The sequence below is a fragment of the Perognathus longimembris genome, chromosome 1 (genome assembly GCF_023159225.1).
Source record: "Perognathus longimembris pacificus isolate PPM17 chromosome 1, ASM2315922v1, whole genome shotgun sequence".
NCBI classification, from domain to species: domain Eukaryota; kingdom Metazoa; phylum Chordata; class Mammalia; order Rodentia; family Heteromyidae; genus Perognathus; species Perognathus longimembris.
Window position 1 is genome coordinate 38,756,577 of NC_063161.1, and position 20,676 is coordinate 38,777,252.

A 20,676-nucleotide genomic window follows, 5' to 3' on the forward strand; every position below is an offset into this window, starting at 1 on the left:
CTTTTTATAGTATTTGTAGTACTGAATTGTGGCAAGATGTTCAATACCATAAAGGCATAAAGGCAAGTTCTTCTGGCGTCAAGTTTCTATTCCAAAACCTTCCCTTTTGGGTATATTAAGCTGGATGCAGTCATTTTGGTCTGTCTGAAAAGGAGCTTTCTTTAAAATGCAATACCTTGAAAGACTAGGTAGGTATATAGTTAACTTGTAAAGTTGAAATTCACTTGATCTATACGATCTTACCTTCCCATTTAAAGAAGCTAGGTTTCCCCAGCATTCTTCCTTTTTATAGCACACACTGTAAGTTTTCAGTCTATGTTTAAGGGGGAAAAAAAAGGTTCTGAATTCTGTACATTCCCTACTATGTATGGCTCCCTTATATTCCCTCTCAGACCTCCCTGTGTAGCCCAAAGCATGCCCTGAACTTGTGATGGGATGACAATGAGTCACCATCTGGGTGTGTGGTTTCATATAGGGCACAGATTTAAACAAAAGGTACGCAAGTGCCTTCTAGCAGCTGCACAAGATTTTACTAGGCTATCACTAAGGACAATTTCTTGACTTTTGGTATATATTATAAATCTCTAGAAAATACTCTGCAAATCATATGGGGCAGTTACATGTTTGAAAGTACACTGTAGAAAAGCAGGTCCTTTTTCCTTTTTTTGAGCTCTTACCACCGATGTAGGTCAGTGAGGTTGCGTTGTCTTCACTTAGGGGCAAGGACATCCAGATTCTGAAGACATCATTCACCCACATCATTTATGTGTTGAAGACCTGTAGTGTTCAAAAGCCTGTGGCATGAGGCATATATAAAATAAATGGTGTTCACGACCTAGCACTTACCCTACTCTTAGCATTGCATGTTAATATGTTAGGTAAATGTTGATCATTTTGCCCCTTAAGCTCTTCTTTGGGGTGGGAGGAATTGTTTTCTAGTTTGGGTTGACTGCCTGAGATAGAACTGACTGACGTACAAATACGCTGCGTATGTTCAAAGTGTCCACCAGCCAGGGCAGGAAAAATTTCAGGCTGCAAATAAACACCTTATCTCTGGAAGAACACTTGCGCTAGGATGGTGAGAAGGAAGTAAACCCACGAGCATGAGGTGCCGGTGAGGCTGAGCTTGGGAAGCCAACGTCGGCTTTCCACTCCCTTCCAGACAGGCAAGGTCAGTCGGGCGGGTTATTTTTTTGTTTTTTCTTTTTTGGGTACTGGGGATCGAACTCAGGACGTTGCACTTGCTAGGCAAGCGCTTTGCCACCGAGTTACATTCCAGCCCAAGGGCGGGTGTTTTACATTTGAAACAATTTCGTGGCACCTCCCCCATGTCCATGAAGCAGGCTTGCCTGGAGCCTGCCCTTCCCATCGGAACTCCCGCCGGCTCTAAGTCCCTCCAGTCTACCTGTAACGGGCAGCCCAGCTTCCAGCCCCGCCGGTGCAAAAGGGCTCCCGCGGCCCCGCCTCCCTAGGCCCCGCCTCTCGGCGCTCCCAGCGTGCAGCGCGCCCGCCCTGGACGGAAGGTGGAAGTGCGCAGCTTCCGGGGCTTCCGGTCGGCGTGCAGGGTCGGTTCCGCGTGTTGCCTGTGGTCGGTGCGGCGTAGTTTCCGGTGAGTCCCGGGTGGCCTGGGACTTGGGCTCCGTTCTGTCGCTGGTGGAGAATTTCACCTCAAGCCTGATCCTTTCCCGGCCAAGGTTGAGCTCCAGCGTAGATAATTCAGCATTACATCCAGGGAGGGAATCCCCGACGTGCGGAAGAGGGCCCTCCGGCCTCTCCGCATGCTGGGCGGAGTGGAACCCGTCCAAGGAGCCGTTTATCCCACTGAGATTAACTTGGGCCCACAAAGTTGTTTACAACGCTTCGTGCTGTGTTTGTGTCGCTTTGGACTAGGGAACAGAGTGAGTTGTGGTAATTGGCCTTCCGAAAGGGCGTGCATTCAACACATGTTTATAACCTCTCTCCTGTTGTCAAAGCGCTATGCACTGAGGGTCCAGTGGTGGTCAAGATCTACCTAAATCTCTGCCTTTGTTGGACCTCCAGTCCCAAGAGGGCGACGGGATAGTTTCAGGTTATCACAGGTGTTAGACTGGAGAGTTGCTTACCCAGATCAGAGAAGTCCTTCTGGGAAATTGAAAGGAGCAAGCCCTGGGTAGAACAGTTTCTAGGCCTAGAAAACAGCACATGTGAAGCGGACACAGTTTAGACTTTGGGGGGGATGTAATGGACGTTACAGGTGTTTGGAGGGCGAGGCGGGACCGAGACGGGTTAGAATGGAAGGAGATAATCATTAGATCTTGAACATATCGGGGAAGACGTTCTGTAGGATAAAGTAGAATTATAAGAAAGGCAATGATAGACTCTAAGGTTTTCAGACTAGGCACTAACCACTTTTTGAAGTATCTAGGGCAGGGACTGGGTTGCAAGGAAAGCAAGAATGGAAATAGTTAAGTTTAAGGTAGCTTGGCCTGAGGAGAAGAATAATGGAGGATTGCCTTGAGCTGTTTATAAAAATATTTTTGTAATCTGCCAGTGGAGGGTGGCTCACTAGTAGCTAGTAATCCTAGCTACTCAGGATGTGAAAACCTAAGGAAGTGGTCCATAGCCAGCCCTGGGAGGAAAGTCCATGAAACTCTTACCTCCAATTATAACTACTCCTTAAAAGAAAAAAAAATCCTTTAGTGGATCTGTGGCTTAAGTGGTAGAGTGCTAGCCTTGAGCCAAAAATGCTCAGGAACAGTGTCTAGACCCTGAGTTAAAGCCACAGATCTGACATCCTCCCCCCTCCCAAAATTGTAATTTGTAAACTTGGATAAATGTAAAGTAATGATAGTTTTTGCATATGGCTAAGAGCTTTTGGAAATGGGTTGCAGTTTGTGCTGACCACAGGGAGTTTTGATTTGTCTTTCTTGTTCTTTAATGGCTGTTTGCTCCACACAGACCCTAACATACACTTTAAACCATCCTTGAACCAAGTCAAGTTTGCCTTCCATTTGTTGCTGTTTTGTAGAGATACTTATTGGTCTAGTTTTCCAGGGATTTGTCCTTATTTTTCTTACAGTAAACAGTTTGTTTTGAATATGTATTTTTGTAACTACCAGGGGAAACATGGCTAAAAGTTTACGGAGTAAGTGGAAAAGGAAAATGCGTGCTGAGAAGAGGAAGAAGAATGCCCCAAAGGAGCTCAACAGACTTAAAAATATACTCAAAATCAGCGGTGATGTTTTAATGAAAGATGTTCAAGAAATAGCAACTGTGGTGGTACCCAAACATTGTCAAGAGAAAATGGATTGTGCGGAGAAGGATGACAATGGTGAGTTTATGTGCTTTATTTAAAAAAAAAAAGTATCAATTTTTTGTGATTTTTTTTTCCCCCTCATTTTTTAAAAACTGTCATTTACCTACCTCCACACCTGCTTTCCTCTCTACACCCCGCCTTACCAACATGTTTATTTGAAGGCTTACTGTGCTTACTAGAGACTTTGCTAGAGTGTTTTATGTAAGATGAATCTTTAGTAATATACAACAGCTTGACTGTTTAGGTGTACTTTATACAAAGAGAATAGATAAGCTTAAATATGCCTTGATTGGAATGGGTGCATAATTCAGTCAACATCTAGGCAGGATGGAAATGAGTTACACATTTGGATCCTTGCAAATCTAGTTCCCATTCTGTGAGTCTTAGGTACTTAACACTACTACTTTGAGAATTTTACTGTACTGTACTTACAGATTCTCGAGACAGACCTGTGTATTTTAATCATAGTCTAAAGTTGGAGTTACATCTAATGATACTTAGATATTAGATTACATCTAATATTTATGAAGTGTCTTATGGTTAAGGGAAAGAGCATTATTCTTCAAGCTTTGATCCTAGGAGTTTCCCATTCTTCAAAGTGACCATTTAAAATTTCTCTTTCTATTCCATTCCTCTTCCCATATAAATAAAAATTACAGAAAGCTCTTTATTTCAAGGGCTCTAAAACTTAGGTGTAATCAACAAAAAGTACTCCTTCTGTACCATCCAGAGTCTAAGAATTCAACTCTACAGTCTGTTTCCCTTCTTTTATTCCCTCCAAGGTCAGTTTCTCCACTTGTAAATCCTTTGCTCTTTTGCATTTTCGAAGACTTTTCATCCATCCTATCCTTCTTACTGGTTCCCTCTGCTGGAAGTTACTGTGGTCTGACATATCCCATCTCAAAAGATAAAAACACCTCCCTTGATTTCACCTTTCTCTCGCCTTGAAGGTTTAAAACGCGTGACTTTCATATGCTGTCTCCTATTCCTAAACATACCCCACCGCTGCATTTTCATTCTACTTTAGTTCTCAAGGCCAAATTTATATAATAAAGTTAACTTTTTTTCTTTGCAGTACTGAGGCTTGAACTCATACTTGAACAGTATTCCCAGTCCAAAATCCAACCAATCTATTATGTACAATTCAGAGGCATTCAGTACTTTCACAAGGTGCCACCATCACCTCAAGTTCCAAAACATCCTCATTATGCCAAGGTCTACTAGGTACACAAAATACTTATTGTCTCTTTGGATTTACCTATTTGGGATATGTCATGTAAATGGAATCATGAGATATTAGGGAGAAATATTCTGAGCATGTTCCTTCAGAGCAGATAAGATTGGTGATAGACATACCACAGCACAGTTGCTCAGAACCCCCTGCCAAGTTCTTTGTCAGTAGCACTGAATCTGTTGAGAAGTACGGAAGTTTGAGGATGTATGTATTCAGGTCTGTCTTGTATGTTGTTTGCCTGTCTCTGCCCACTCATGCTAAATTCATTAGAAGCTCATTCTACACTTAGACACTTATTAGTTTAACTGCCTCAGGAATCACTTTATATGGGTATTGTTTTAATAATTCACATGTGTTCAGAACCCTCCATCTATCCACTAAGGAAGCCAATCAAAGCCACATATCCTGAGTATTTCCTACTTGACTTTACTAGTCTGGTAAGGACAGTCTTTAGAAAGTTTCTCAGTGAAGAAAATGGTGTCCTTAGTTATTGATACTTTTTATGTCATTAATGGTTAAAAGAACATGTGGCAGTATGTGTCTAGTTTCTCTAAGTTTAAAGAGTTTTCAGTAGCAAAGAACTTGCTACAAATAAAGTTTGGTTTTGTTGGCTTTTCTTCCTTTGTTTTTGTTTTCTTTTGTAGCATCAGTTCTATTTTCTCAATGCATGGATGTTCACAGTTTTTTCCATTTATTGATTCAGATGACATGAAGATGGAGACTGAAATTAAGAGAAACAAAAAGACTCTTTTAGACCAGCATGGACAGTACCCAGTGTGGATGAACCAGAGGCAGAGAAAACGGCTGAAGGCAAAGCGAGAGAAAGGAAAGGGAAAGAACAAAGCAAAAGCAGCAAAGGGTCTGGCCTGGTAGCCTCTTAAAAACTTGAAAATGTCAATGGGACAGATGTTTGATTAAAATGTTGTGTGCATTGATTTCATGGGGTAAAAACTTACGTTTCCAACTGGGCTTACCTTCTTCAGCTCAGACCCTCAATAACTTTTTAAATTTCCTTTGATGAGTCAAAGCTGTACTGATGTTTTAATTGAATGTTTTCCAGCATCCAGGTATTATAAGACATCACAGTTCTGTTAAATAGTCACATGATTGTAATCATTCTCACAACTTGGTTGTTGACATCAGTAAAGATAAAACAAATGATACACTATTGAACTGACTGAACTCATATACTTAAAATGGTATTGTAATATTTAGCAGTATGACACAAGATGTTATAAACAGTAGTTGCTTGGTGTTTCTAAATTTGTATAATTCAGAATAAAAGATATTTTCTGTGTAGATACTGAAGTTTGATCTTTGTATATCCATAGGGTTTTCCAGTGCTAGAGAAGATCAGATTCTTAAGTTTAAAAAATCTTAATATTAGTGACATTGCCCCATTTGTAAGGAAATCGAAAGACTTGGAAAAAATTATATTAAGCAAAACAAGACCCAAAGAAACATAGGCTGCATGATAATAACTAGAATATGTCTATGATATTCTTAGCAAAGGATCACATTTGTTCAATAGCCAGGTGCATATGACCATATAAAATGAAGCTTATCAAAATGAACTCCCAAGAAATGGAAATGAGGTTTTTATAATGTACTGTGTGCAATTATTTCTCCCCCCCCCCCCACCCTGCCTTTGGTTTATGTCCTGTTGTCAGTGTTTTTGATTTCTCTACCCATGGTCCTCTATATTAATTGATTGGATGTGCTGAACAAAGGGACTCACAGAAATGGTGGGACAGAGGGTAAACCAGTGCAACAGTGATACTAGACACTAAGTTGGAAATGCTCTTTACAACTTCAGGAAGAGGGGAGTTGGTGGGGGTTGGGGAGCGGGAGAAAATGAGGGAGGGCTAACACTTCAAAAAGAAATGTACTCATAACCTTATTTATGTAACCCCTCTGTACATCACCTTTACAATAAAAATTTTTAAATGCTATATGTTAAAAACCTTAATTTTAGGATATTAACATACACCATCCATGGGCTTTTAGGAAATTACAATATCTCAGATTTTTCCTGGAAACTTATTATTTAGCCCTAATAATTACCCAGAGTATGTTCAGTCTGTTTTTCTTTCTTTTTTTTTTTGCCAGTCCTGGCACTCTGCCACTTGAGCCACAGAACCACTTCCAGCTTTTTTTCCTCTGGTTTATGTGGTGCTGAGGAATCGAACCCAGAACTTCATGCATGCTAGGCAAGCACTCCACCTCTAAGTCACATTCCCAGCCCCAATCTGTTTTTCTTTATTTTCAATTTTTAGATGATTTCTTAAAAGCTCTAAATGCCTTTTTAAAAATTAAGATGTACAGAGGAGGAGGAGTTACTGCTTCATAAATCAGGTAATGAGTATGTTTATTTTTGGACAATGTCACCCCTTCTCAGAGTCCCATTTTATTATTATTGATGCTTGGTTAAGAAAAAATATATAGATTTTGGCCAGGTGCAGGTGGCTCACACCTATAATCCTAGCTACTCAGGAGTCTTAGATCTGAGGATCATGGTTCAAAGCCAGCCAAGGCTGGAAACTCCATGAGACTCATCTCCAATTAAACACCAGAAAACCAGAAGTGGTGCTGTGGCTCAAGTAGTTGAGCCCTAGCCTTGAGCTGAAGAGCTCAGAGACAGGGCCTAGGACCAGAGTTCAAGCCTCACAACTGAATATACACACTCGCACATACACACACGCACACACACACGTCATATCAATTTGAGAAGTGGTACATATTTGAAAACTCAGGGGAGTTATTAGCTTGGTATAATCTTTGCCAGTTCTGAGGCTTGAACTTGGAGCCTGGGTGCTTGTCCCTGAGTGTCTCTGTGCTCAAGGCTAGCACTCTACCACTTAAGCCACAGTCCCAATTTCCAGCTTTTTCGGAGGCTCATCAACTTTACTGCCCTTGGCTGGACTCCAATCTTCAGATCTCAGCCTCCTGAGTAGCTAGGATTACAGGTGTGAGCCATGGCACCTAGCAGTTTTAGTATAAGCTTATGGAGACTTAGCAGTCAAGAAAATTAAACTTGAAACCTTTTTTCTGAGAAAAAGAATATGCTACTAGAAGTGCTAGTACTGTAATGACATTAGTTGTCTTGTTATAGTTAAATTTACTTTGTGTGTGTATGTGTGTTTGTGTGTGCATGCCAGTCCTGGGGCTTGAACTCAGGGTTGGGGTTCTGTCCCTGAGCTTTTTTTAAAGGCTAATGGCTAGTGTTCTTACCACTTGAGCCACAGCTTCACTTCCAACTTTTTTGGTGCTTAATTGGAGATGAGTCTCACAACTTTCCTTTCCTGGCTGGCTTTGAACCATGATCCTCAGATCTCAGCCTCCTGGTTACAGATGTGAGTTATCAGCACCTGACAGCTTCTTAAACCATGTAAAAGGTGAACTATGAATGAGAGCATACAGGCCATACACATGATGCCAAGTTGAGGCACAATATAAACAGGACATGTCATAACATGATGTAACATGACAGATTCTGCAAAACTTCATGCCAATAAAAGCTCGAAATTATTTTAGTAGAATAGGTTTTCTTTAATTTACTCAATACTTCATAGAAAAGTTAGTGACTGGTATAAAATACATACAATACCTTAAAAGAAGCTAAGAAATAGGGATGTAGTTTGGTGGCACAAGTCTTTGCTAGCATGTATAAGGCTGGAATTCCATGTCCTACACTACTGAAAAATAAAAGCTAAGATGGAGTGGGAATATGGCCTAGTGGTAGAGTGCTTGCCTTGTATACATGAAGCCCTGAGTTCAATTCCTCAGCACCACATATATAAAAAAAAAAAGCCTGAAGTGGTGCTGTGGCTCATGTGGTAGAGTGCTAGCCTTCAGTAAAAAAAAGAAGCCAGGGACAGTGCTCAGGCCCTGAGTTCAAGCTAAGATTTGAATTGGAAAATCAACTCATTAATGTCTTCAACTTTGACACAGTTATGAGTACTGTATTTGTGCGGGATACGGAAAGGATTATCCTCTTTTTTTTCCCATCATAAGAATCGTCTGCATATGTGATGTTGCACATTTGACCCTTGATTTTGGTAGTATTGTCAGGTATTTTCTCACTGGATTTTTTTTTCTAAGTTGAAGTATCTGGAATTTATTCATTTTTTCTATCTATGGCTAATAACTTATAGTTTGACTCCTGTGGCAGAAGCTTTGAGGGCCTCTCTATGAAAATTAGGATATTGGCTTAAGCTTTTCTAATCATGAAGTTTGTCTCTTCAGGATTCAAAAACTTAAAAGTGAAGAAAAAAACACTACTACCAAGAAAAACTTGACTTGGAAATCATGTTAGCTAGAGGAGAAATTGCCCACCACACTATTATAAGTAGGATACCACACTGCTAGCAGAGTTCTCCCCACCTCAATAACTAGATGGTAACTTATTTGTTATTTTATTCTTCAAAGTTAACAAATTGAGAAGTATAGTATAGTTTTATGTTTTATATAATTAGCATACCTTTTAAAAATTTGTCGTGTTTTACTTTTCCAGAGAATTGCCATAAAACCACCAGGTGGAGCTCAAGGACCAGATTATCTTTGGAATTAGAGCTAAATCACATTAGGAATCGAGTGGAACATTCTTTCTTGTTTTTAAAGACCTTACAGTTAATTTGTTTCAAAAATGCTTAAAGAAGCCAGGTGCCAATGGCGCACACCTGTCATCCTAGCTACTCAGGAGGCTGAGATCTGAGGATCAGTGTTCAAAGCCCTGAGTCTCTGAGACTCTTTGACCTCCATTTAAGTACCAGAAAACCAGAAATGGAGCTGTGGCTCGAAGTGGAAGAGTGCTAGCCATGTGCACAAAGAGGACCAGGAACAGTATGCCCAGGCCCTGAGCTTAAGTCCCAGGACCAGCAAAAAAAAAAAAAAAAAGGAAACTTCAAGGAATGATCAGATTTATAAAGATGACAACTAGAATGCAGATACTGAGCTGCTGACTAATCTTAGTAGCTATGAGTAACTTCTGAGGCCACCAGGTAGAGTGATTTGAAAACATATTTTTTTTCTGATATTTTTGCGACCATATGAAAACATTTCAGTAAACACCAATAATACGGGAAAATATTTGGATGTCAGTGGGGACTATTAAGTACTCACCAGGTCAAAGGTTACTGTCCCAGGAGGACTGTCAGACAGCCAGAAAGGTAGGGGTTCACTTATAAGAACCCTACAATTTACATAGTTGATTGCTAAGGGTTCTTTACATTTATTTTAAGGCAGGGGGAAAATACAATTCAATGTCCAATAAAACTCATTTGATAAAATGATAACAAATTATCCAAAACAGCACAGCAGCCAACACAGAGAAGATGCTTATTCTTCTAAATGTATCACATACATTATTGCATCTGTAAATCAATGGTGTGAGACCAATACTCATTCCTAGTTTGTGATCAGGAAAGAGTTTGAGGAGGAAATACTCAACGTCTGCCACTGTCTTGAGACTAGCATGAATACCCCTGATGTTGCAGAGACAGATTTAGTTTTGAAGACAACCTCCTAACTAGAATGCTGGGAGAGGAAATGGGCTGAATTGGGAGCTATGGAGTTCAGGCTACATGCCACTTGGTTGGAATGAAGCAGAATGGATTCAAATACTATACTTAAAAAGGTTTAAAGCTGTTAAAGTCTTTTCCAGCCAAGAAATGCCTTATAGAAAATTGTGTTTGAAATGTGATGTTCTGATTTTGCTCTAAGCATTCTTCTTTTTTCTACTATATGCTATAAACCTAATTATCTTTCTAGTGGAAATAACAAAATCTCCTAAATTTTGTTAATGCTAAATGCAGTATTCATTAGACTGAGCTCCAAATTAAAGCATGGAAAACCGTTACAAATATCTGCTTTGAACAATGATCAGGGTGAAGACTTTTGAAATTTAATTTAAAGAATGGCATCACTTTATAATATATTGGGTTTATAATAGGCAGAATGCATTTTATTTCCTAAAGCGATGAATTGTCTTGGCATTATGCTATTTTATGAAACACTTTCTCACTCTCACATTGAGTCTTTATAGTTTTCAATATCGGTGAAACCTTTAAGTGGTCTTAGTTGGGTGTTGTGTATCATTGTACAGTAACTGCAAGTACATATGGAATTTCTGATCCGTGTAATAAAGTACATTTGTCATAGATCTTGTGATCTGCATACCTTTCAGCCATTACTTCATAAATCTGTTCCATCAGAAAACTGCTTTGTGTGGCAATAGTTGAAGCTGCTTCTAATAAACTAATATTTGGTGTCTTTTATATGTAATCAACAGGGAGTATTATAGACTTGTGCCTCTGTGGAGAAACATTCCACTAAACTCCTTTTCTCTTGACAATAAGGGAAAAAAATAGTTTGGGAAAAGCACAGATGTTCAAGAACATATGTTATTTGCTCCTAAAAGTCAGCTGAAGATCTTTTGTATTGCTGCAGATTTTTAAAAATGCTTCAGAGAAGAAATGGTTTGAGATGTGGGGGCGGGGGGGGGGGGAGAGACAGAAACAAATTTCATTGAAAGGCTAAAATCAGGTGCTATTTGTCACAATTCTAAAATACTTTCGCTTTGCTCCCACAAAGAGGTATGTTCTTGAGCAAGGCTGTAGACAATTTGCAAAGGATTGCCATTCCTGAATGCTTTCCTAACTTACACATAAGTACTTTGCTTTAATGTAGTCTTTATTAGTCCCAAACTTCGAATTTGGCAATATCTTCATAAAAGCAGGTATTAAATAATTTAAGTACAAAATGATTACCCTTTTGCCTTTGTCTGCTCTAAGTTATTGTATAGGGGCTGGAGAAATCTGCACAATGAGTCAGAGTTCCACAGACTAGGCACTTGGTTATTGACGTATATATAGGAGAAAGCTGTTGGGAAATAGTTTAGAAGGGAGTTTAGGTGAGGTTGGTATGAAGGTCCTTTACAAACCTATGAATCTTTAGGAAGAGTTGCCATACAGAGAATGGGAACCAGCTGTCCCAAATCTCCACTGAGGAAATGGGTTTTAACGATAGCAGAAAGGATTTGGGGTAAATGTAAAGAACTTCCTGAATGTGAAATGTTGTTTAAAGCCAAGTATAGATAGAAAAGAGGCCTCTGAGTTGTCTCTGGAGGAGAGAGAGAAGAGAAGAAGAAAAAAAATAGGAGGGGCAAGAAGTCTGATCAGTTCCCTTTTAATTAAGATGACTTAAATGTGATTCCTACCCAGTGGTCCTGAGGTTTTGACTTTTCTTTTAAAAATTTTTTTTTATTTCGATAATCAAATCTGGAGAACACTGAGGTTTCTATTTGCTAGTCTCACTGTCACATCTTAGGTTTTAAAGGCTTAAAACGTCAGAACCAAAGAGTATACTTTATGCTAGACTTGACAGTGCTAGAGGACAGGGAGGTCTGGAGATCCTTTCTGTGTAATTACTATGATGTTTGGGTGGGACTTGGATTTGCAGTTAGGGCCTCAGGCTTACTAGGCAGGTGCTCTACCTCTTGAGCCACATACCCACCCAGCCCATGTAATTCAAAGTCCTCATGTAAGACAGAGGGAACCAATCAAGACCTCTGAGTCCCACATTTCTACTTGCAGTTACAGGACCATTCTACAAATCAAATAACTTACATGTTCTCTTTGTCTCTTCTTCCTTCTGAAAGAAAAGTAATTCTCTCTGTCCTCAAAGGCTAGCTTGTATAATGATTTCAAATCGTGGTTTTGCTTCAGTTTTGGGTAAAAAGGGAAGCCCCTGCTCAGTTTTGAGACTTTTTTCCCATCAAAAAGGGGATTTCAGAGGACTCAAGGACATAGGTCACAGAACATTGAAAGAGTACCAAAGCTAATGGGCTTCATAGCCTCAGTGGTGGGGCATCAGCCTTGAGCAGAATAGCTTAGGGACAGTGCCCAGCCTTGGAGTTCAAGCTGACATTAAAAAAAAAAAGTAGAAAGTATATTTTCTTTCTTTCTTTGTTCTTCTTCGTCTTCGTCGTCTTTTTTTTTTTTTTGCCAGTCCTGGTGCTTGGGACTCAGGGCCTGAGCACTGTCCCTGGCTTCTTTTTGTTCAAGGCTAGCATTCTACCTCTTGAGCCACAGCGCCACTTCAGGCTGTGGTGCTGAGGAATCAAACCCAGAGCTTCATGTATGCAAGGCAATCACTCTACCACTAAGCCACATTCCTAGCCCAGAAAGTGTATTTTCTAAGGGAGGTAGGCAAATAATGTTTTATGGGCACATAGCTATGCCTACTTGTTCATGTATTGTCAATGACACTGGGTGTGACAAAGGCAGAGCTGTGTAATTGGGATAAAGAATATCTTATCCTGCGAGGCCTTAATTACAATTATTCCTTGTACTAAAAGGTCTTCTCTCCTGCTTTCAAATTATTTCTGCATTTAGTAAATAAAGATTTTTATTTCTTATTTAGAAATTCATATAAGTTGGATCAGATTTATGTCCCCAACCAGTTGCATTTCATATTCAGATGTTTTCCCTTCCCTTTCTTCCTTGAGAGCAGTTATATCCAAAAGAGGAAAGTCAACTGGACTCACCTTCCCTGAGTCTCACAGGAAGGCAATGGTTATCATTTGTGCTGTGTTTGTGTATTAAGGTGGGTTTCTACCTGCCCTCTCCCACTGGGCTAATTCTTGGATTAAAAAAATAATAAAAGATGGTTTTATTGTTACGCTTTCCACACATCTCACAACACACTCTTCTTTCAAGTTTACAAACCATTTTTGAAAATGTGCAATTCTAGAGAAAGGACTCTGTTTTAATTTAAGACGGCACCTAGAATACTGGCACATGTAACAGCATTCCAATATAGTTGATTTGGTGGGTGGTCTGGCTGAAGATGTTTTACACAAATGCACTTACAGGTTGGTTTCATTAACATGAAATTAATATGGACCAAAATAGCCCTAGCATTTAAGGCTTGAAAATGTTGTAGACATCACCTATTTCAACCCTGTATTTTGTAACAGATGAGCAAACAGAGGCCGATATTCCCAAGGTATTAGTAGTTTGTGGGAGAGTCCAGAGCCAAGATCTTTGTATTCTCAGGCCAATCCATTGCTAACCATAAATTAGTGACAGCTAGCCAGACAAACAGTAACATTCTGACTCGTGTCAAAATTAATTTTACTCTTCTCTATGAAAGGAGAGGCTGCTAAATGAAACTATAGTGTGTGACTAGTGATCTTTCAAGCAGGTCTATTTCTGCAGTAATTAATGATGAAATCTGTCTCTTTGGTAGCTATGCCTCTCTGTATCACAGACACTAAAATATATCTTAATTAAAACAAAATAAACAGAACAAAAAGTAAGAAACGTCCTCATTTCTCCTGACCTCCCTCCCCCTCCCCCCACTTTCTTCCTTCTAATTTATCCTGGCGGTCAACTGGTTTTTCTTCTGTAACTCTCACCATTTTTCCCCTCATAAATGTAACATATGTATATTGTAGAAAACTTTAAAACTCAGGAAAAGTCTAAATGAAATACAATCATTTGTAATCCAACCACCCAGAGGATGTGTGTATATTTTCATAATTGTTTTAAGACTGTATAATTTTATATCCTGCTTTCTTAGCTTTATGGCATGGGAATTTCCCACATGCCACTGGGAATTCTTCAAGCGTTGTTTGAAATGTTAACCTCGTATTTTGTCTGATGGAGAAAATGCATTTCCTTATCTGCCTGCTTTTGGACATTTAAATTTTCTCCAAAAGTTGTTTCTGTTTTGGGTTTTGTTTTTGTTTTGTGTTTTCTATTTAAATATTTCTCTGTATCAAGGACTATCATTTAAGTATAACATTTATCTGGCTATGTTTTTGTTCTAGAAGGGTCTAAATTTTCTTAAATGTCTTCTGATCTGTGTTGCCCAACTGATTTCCCGAAAGGTTGAAGTAATTAACAATCCCACCAGGAGCCACGAAGGCTATAAACTAAGTTGTTTTATTTTTTAAACTTTGCTTTTGATAGGTCACTCTCCCACTAGGAACTGTTATTAGCTGCAAGATCAGATCAGAGCTTCTTAGTGTACTCACTTTCATTTCTTCACTTTCAGTTGATCTTTTAATGACTGCAATCTGGCATTTCTCCCCATCTGTGTGCTTGGATTGGACTAAGTGAAAGGAAACTAGAGTTCAAATCCTAGGCCTACCACTTCACTAGTTTCTGACCTTGGGCAAGAGATTTAATTTCTTTGACTCTGTTTCCTCAAGTTCAAGATGGAAATAAAAGAGAATTTGGTTTGTGAGGGCTCTCATGAAATAATATATGTAAGTAAGGTTCTTGAATCAGTGGAGTACTATATAAATGTTAGAGGTTTATTGTTATTGCAACTGCTTCTGAGGGTAGCACATGTGGTAGTTATTAATGCTGTCCACCAAATATTTCTGGTTCCTGTTGGAACCATCATAGAATTTTGCTTCCATACTCTCTTATCTCTGTGTGACCATCTCACTGGCTTTGGGCAGTGTGATATGAATGGAAGTGACCTGTGATGTAAGGGACAAAATCTTCTGAGGACTGGGCCTTTATTAGCTTCTCACTTCTTGCATGGTGAAGGTCAATGCTGCAAGTGACTGTTGCTCTAAGCGTGGGTCCTGGAGATAGAATCTCCAAGAAGAGAGGAGTCAACTAGTGATGGAGCAAGAATTAGGACCTTGATGATTCAAAACCTAAGATTTGGTGGATGAGTCTGACTGAGTTCTGACTTACTAGTAAGAGCTCTGCTTCAGTCTTCCCCTTTCCATGGCGCTTCAATGTTACTGGACTTTGAAAGACTCATGCTTTGGCATGGTGTGTCCCTCCTCCACCTCTCTGCTCTGCCCTTCATTGCTCTCTTTCTCTTCCTTCATCTTCTTCAATATGGATTGTAAGATAAGCTTCTGACCTCCTTTCAGTAGATGCATACTTTTGCCAACTTTGAGACTTCTCACAGCTTTAAACCTGTGCTTAGAAAAGGTGTCCAGCTGGAGAACCACTACTCCACGCTTTAAACCTGTGCTCAGAAAAGGTGTTCAGCTGGAGAACCACTACTCCCCCCTTAAAAAAAACAAAAAACTACCTTGAGGAGAGGACAGGGTCTAGACTGGATTGGTCATGGACCTCACCTTGGCACATATCACCTCTCTACCTCTATGTCTATCTCTATCACAAGGGGGATAATGGGAGCTCCTATCTCATAGGAAGTCTTGAGATGTAAAAAGGAAAATATACACCAAACCAAATATACACCAAAGGCCTCAGACATGATCATCTTACTAAATAGTAGTACTGATTGTGCCATTGTTTTCTTGTCTCTTTCCCTCATTCCTCCTGTTTTACTTCCATGTTGGAGGGAGGATACACTTAGCAATAGAAATCCCATAATAAACACAAGCCTAAATCTAACATCATATTGACCTCTAGTACCTGGAGTGAAAAATTGGTATCTGGCCCTGAAGTGACTTGCTGTAGAGGGTTTGCTTTTGTTTCCTGGTGAATAACAATTCACCAGTTGTCCATGCTCTCTAATATTCTTATACACATTCATCTGTCTCACAAAAAGAGAAAAATCTGCCATAGGTACACATGCTCTAAAACATACACCACATACGATGTACCATTCTCATGGTGTTGAGAGTACAGTTTAGTGGTACATTTGCCACCGTCACTATGATCTCTTTTCAAAACTTTACCCCACCTCAAACCAAAATCCCTCCAGACCCAGTAACAGTAACTCTCCATTCCTGCCTCTCCTTAAGCCCTAGCAAACTCTATTCTTCTCACTGTTTCTGAATTTGCCTATTTTAGGTGCTTCATAGAAGTGAATCATGTGTTTGATTTCTCTCACTTAATGTAACAATCCCATACATGTAGTAGCATGTGTCAGATGGTAGTTCCTTTTTAAAAACTAAATAATATTCCCTGTGTGATATGCCACATTTTCTTCATCTGTTGATGGACATTGGGCATGCTACTCTGAGAAGCTCTTTGGTTGTTGTTGGTGGTGGTCGTGGGGCTTGAACTCTGGGCCTGGGCATTGTCCCTGAGCTCAAGGCTAGCGCTCTACCACTTTGAGCCATAGTGCCATTACCTGTTTTCTGGTGGTTAATTGGACATAAGAGTCTCAGGGACTTTCTTGCCTGGGCTGGCTTTGAACCGTGATCTTCAGATCTCAGCCTCCAGAGTAGCTAGGATTACAGGCAGGAGCCATCAGCTCCCTGCTCTCTGAGAAGCTCTTGAGGCATCTGGTGCCACTTACTTGAGTTCTCCACTCGAGACATCTTGTCACTCATTGTCTACCCCTTTTCTGCCCCAAACAATCCATCTACCCAGAGATAAAAATATGGAGGGTAGGGAAGGCAAAGGAAGAAAGGGAGAATTCACAGACAATGTGGATGTAATAGAGATACTTTTATTTCTTTCTGTAAAAAATAAGTGATTTTTTAAAATGCTCATAGCTAATCATTATAGTTATGACATAGTTCCACATCTTTTTGGTAGCTAATTTCATGTATTTTCCACCAATACAAAAGACTTTGATTGGAAAGTTGATGGTGATACACTCATGCTATACTTATGCTAATGAAGTGATATCTATTGTGTTATTTAGTGATCTAACTTCTGAATTTTGAGAGGTCCTAGGAATCATAGCTTTGGCACTATATTGTAAGTTTCTTCAAAGAGGAGATGATACTATGATTTGGTATATCCAAGATGAAATTCAGATTTAAAAACATATTTCTTAAAGGATTTGATGTATATTTGGAACTTCTTAAAGCATTTCCCTTTATGTTTTTATCCAGCATCATCCAACAAAATCTGATAGTGCTCATGTCATAGTTTAGTGCTTAACAAATCACTTAGTCTATTGAGTCCAGCTTTCCAAGGGGTCTGTTATGTTTTCTATTTGATAGTAAAGTATTTGAAATAGTCATTTTGTCTTATAACTCCTGATAGTCTCATTATGCTGTATTTAGGCTGACCTAAACTATAACACAAAAGTACCAATTTATATAAACTCTGGTGATAGGAAAAAATTTCAGGGCAGAGTACGAAATCTTTCTTTCAAAATATTATCGTTCTCTATGCGTCTGTGCTACTTTTCACCTAGGGTTTATATCATAAAATAATCTTACTGTGTGCATACTGTAGTATCTGAACTCCCTGAGATTTACCGAGGACAAATGTAATCTTAATATTATATTAAATTTCATTTCACAGGTTTGTTTCATAAGCTCAGTAGTTTTTTTTTCCAAGTTGCAACTCTGTTTCCTTTCTAAATGTGTTAATAAAATGCTTGCATTAAGATTGGCTTGGCTCCAAAATCTGACATGGTCCTGCTTCAAGTAAGTGACAAAAACCTGTGACAATAGAGTACTTGGAGATCTTTCGATGCATCCTAAGTATACAAGTGGGGAAACTCCTGGTTCCTCATAGAGTTAAATTAAGGTCAGACCTGGTTTCCGACACGAAGTTCAGATGTATTGGCAGATCCCCATGCTTGCATTTATTATACTGTAATTTGGGGCTTAAAGAGTTATATCCAGTCCATCCCCAACATCTGGATAGTGTTTATAACGATCACATTTGATCCTAATGTAATTTTGTTGGGGAATTCACTAGAATTCCTCTGTTGGCTACATTACAATTGAACATGAGATCCGCTAAAATATTACCTCCCCCCCCCCCAAAAAAAAACCCCTCAAGTGAGTATCCACAGAAAATACAAAAATAGATATAGATTTCATCCCTCCAATTCTCTCCTCCTTCTCCCATCTTGTAGCCACTAACCCATCATGTTCTGTATTGGGGCTTCCTGGTCTCCATTGAAAAGCTAGGGGAGATTCTTTAACAGCAGCCGTTATTTGTCAAGAGTTTTGAGCCTTGAAAAGCAGAGCAGGCACAAGCATCTTTCAAAGATGATACTTGTACATGTGCAACCATAATGGCTATGTCATGGAACCAACTGAGAGGGATGGCATGACCTGGGTGATGATTTTTCCTTTCCTTTTCCTTTTGATTTAGCTGCTACTTTTTAGGGTGAGGAAGACATTGTTTGGAAAGGAAAGCCAAAGGATTGGTTTTAACCACCTCCCCCCCCCCCCAACAACGATAGTCCCAAATGAATCAAACTGAATCTTTTAAGGGCTGTACAGGGAACCTTTAATTATGTGAGGTTGACAAGGGAGACATTTGGGAAGTTTGGCAATGCAGTTCCAGGACACCCCCCCACCCAACCCCGCCAGCAGGGAAGCATATTAGCATATTTCATGTAGTTTGTGCATAGCAATGTACCCTTCCCATGAAATAATTTTAGGATTGAAAAGGAGACAGATGGGAAGAGAAGAAGACAGATAGGGAAGGGCAGACTCTAACAGTCTTTAGAGAGGGAATATTATTTCATTAAATCTAAAGCGCACATGCGTTTCTGATGTATAGCATATGCAAGTCTATGCAAATTATTTAATAGCAGTGTATTCAGAGTAATTTCCATTTCCTCCCAGCCTGTGATGGGAATATTCCTTTTAATCAGATTAGATGACATCCTCCTCAAACTTTTGGGGGTTTCAACTTAATTTACCATGCTAAGTAGTTAGGGTAATTTGAAATAAAGCAATCAGTGTGCCGAAAAGAACGAAGCCAAACCTCATGTCTGTCTTTGCAATGGGGGGCTGGCCTCTGCATGAGTTCCCCTCCCCTCCCCGTCCTTTCTTTCCCCTTCTTTAGCCCTCTCTCCTCCCCTTCTCTTCCCCCTCCCTCTCCCTCCCTTCTTCTCTCCTCCCCTCCTATATTTTCTCTGACTCCAAACCTCAGCAGAGTTTCCAGTGAATCCTTGGGTTGTTTTGGTGCGACCTAGTCAAATGTGTTTTCCGTACCTAGAGCTTGCGTGTGATACTGCATTCATTCCACCAGGCCTCCCTTGACGGTCACAATTTACAGTGCTGCCTCAAACAACCATGGAAGATGTATTAAAAATGGTTCCACCTGGGCAGGTCAGACTCCTAAAGTGGTCGTTGAAAATGGTCTGCAGGGACCCCACAGATATTCCATCCTAGAGATCATGGGCAAATGGGAGTCACATTCCTTCAAGAACCATGGATGGGTAAGAGTTACCAAGGGAAGCCAGGGCAGGGAAGAATTGACCTGCAAGGGACAGCCTTTGATAGGCCAGTGGTGCCTGGGCTGGACAAGCAATGCTAGTCCTGGGCAGAACTGTGAAGCTTTTGGGCGAGGAGGGGGTGGGGCTTGGAGGGATCTCTCACAGTTGTGTAGGTTCTTTGTTCCCCAGTCCCGGGAGGTTCATTGTCTTGAATTTAGGAGAGAATCGGGTTGATGACCCTTACAATTGCCCAGCAGATGGCAGTAAAGAGTCTTGAAGAAAGCGTGTCTTCTAAAACTATCAAGTTCATAGTTTGGACTAGACTATAGGCTGGTTGACCTTGTCTTTTGCAACCCTCTGTTTTATAGGTGGTGGCATTTGGGGAAAGGGAAGATTTTAATTGCTTAAAGTAATTCCCTGCAAAGTGTTAGCAGGTGAGGTTTAAACATCATCCATATTAAGACTGTCAGGGATTTCCTTGCCACCAAGACATAAAAGGATGAGATTCAACGATGAAATTTCACAAAGGAAGACAAAGAGTCAGCTTTAAAAAAAAAATCTCATTTTCTTCTTTCCTCCCCCACCTAAAATTCCCCCAAACAATCTCAATCCTTAGCTGTGATCCTGGTTTGAGATCTGCCACTAAGCCCTCTTCCCTGTGGTCCAAGGAGTAGGTGCTTTTTTATTTTCAATCCAAGGTTTACAGAGTACCTGTATGTTTGGCTGAGATGGAAAAGAACACATTGTTATCAATTCAGATCTGTATAATTATTAAGGGAAAGCAGGCTATAGTTTTTGGAAAGCATACTGAATCATTCACTGTTCTCATAAATGCGCAAGCCAATTGTTCATTTTTCTGCTTTCACAGGGAAGGAGAGGTGATCAGAGAAATTCAGCCATCACTATTAAATCTCTAGTTAATATGCAAATTCATATCTTTACTTGTCTGTTCCCCAGTCTTGACCTCCACATGCATGACTCCGAAAAGTAACACTGAAGTAGGATTCTGTCTTTCATTATTTTATTTTTGGTTTCTTCTTGTTGATATTTTCTAACAGGTAAA

At 39.9% G+C, this 20,676-nt stretch overlaps 1 protein-coding gene across 2 annotated transcripts; it reads left to right on the forward strand.

Moving 5' to 3' along the window:
- Positions 1-1,554: 1,554 nt before the first annotated feature.
- Positions 1,555-5,904, forward strand: Llph (LLP homolog, long-term synaptic facilitation factor). Of its 2 annotated transcripts, none has more exons than XM_048360207.1 (3): positions 1,555-1,609; positions 3,099-3,310; positions 5,233-5,903. In XM_048360207.1, exons 2-3 carry the CDS (start codon positions 3,106-3,108, stop codon positions 5,400-5,402), a joined length of 375 nt encoding a protein of 124 aa, XP_048216164.1. In that variant the 5' UTR covers positions 1,555-1,609; positions 3,099-3,105; the 3' UTR covers positions 5,403-5,903. The 2 variants fall into 2 exon arrangements, with proteins under 2 accessions (XP_048216164.1, XP_048216155.1); XM_048360198.1 differs by lacking the exon at positions 1,555-1,609 and adding an exon at positions 1,630-1,928 and having other exon boundaries at positions 3,103-3,310; positions 5,233-5,904.
- Positions 5,905-20,676: the final 14,772 nt, after the last annotated feature.

Excerpts from the sequence above, each read along its gene's own strand:
- Llph (XM_048360198.1), top strand. The coding sequence starts at position 1,779 with ATGCTGGGCGGAGTGGAACCCGTCCAAGGAGCCGTTTATCCCACTGAG. Across the intron at positions 1,929-3,102 it reads GTAATTGGCCTTCCGAAAGG|AACATGGCTAAAAGTTTACG; the intron begins GCGTGCATTCAA and ends ACTACCAGGGGA. Across the intron at positions 3,311-5,232 it reads TGCGGAGAAGGATGACAATG|ATGACATGAAGATGGAGACT; the intron begins GTGAGTTTATGT and ends TTATTGATTCAG.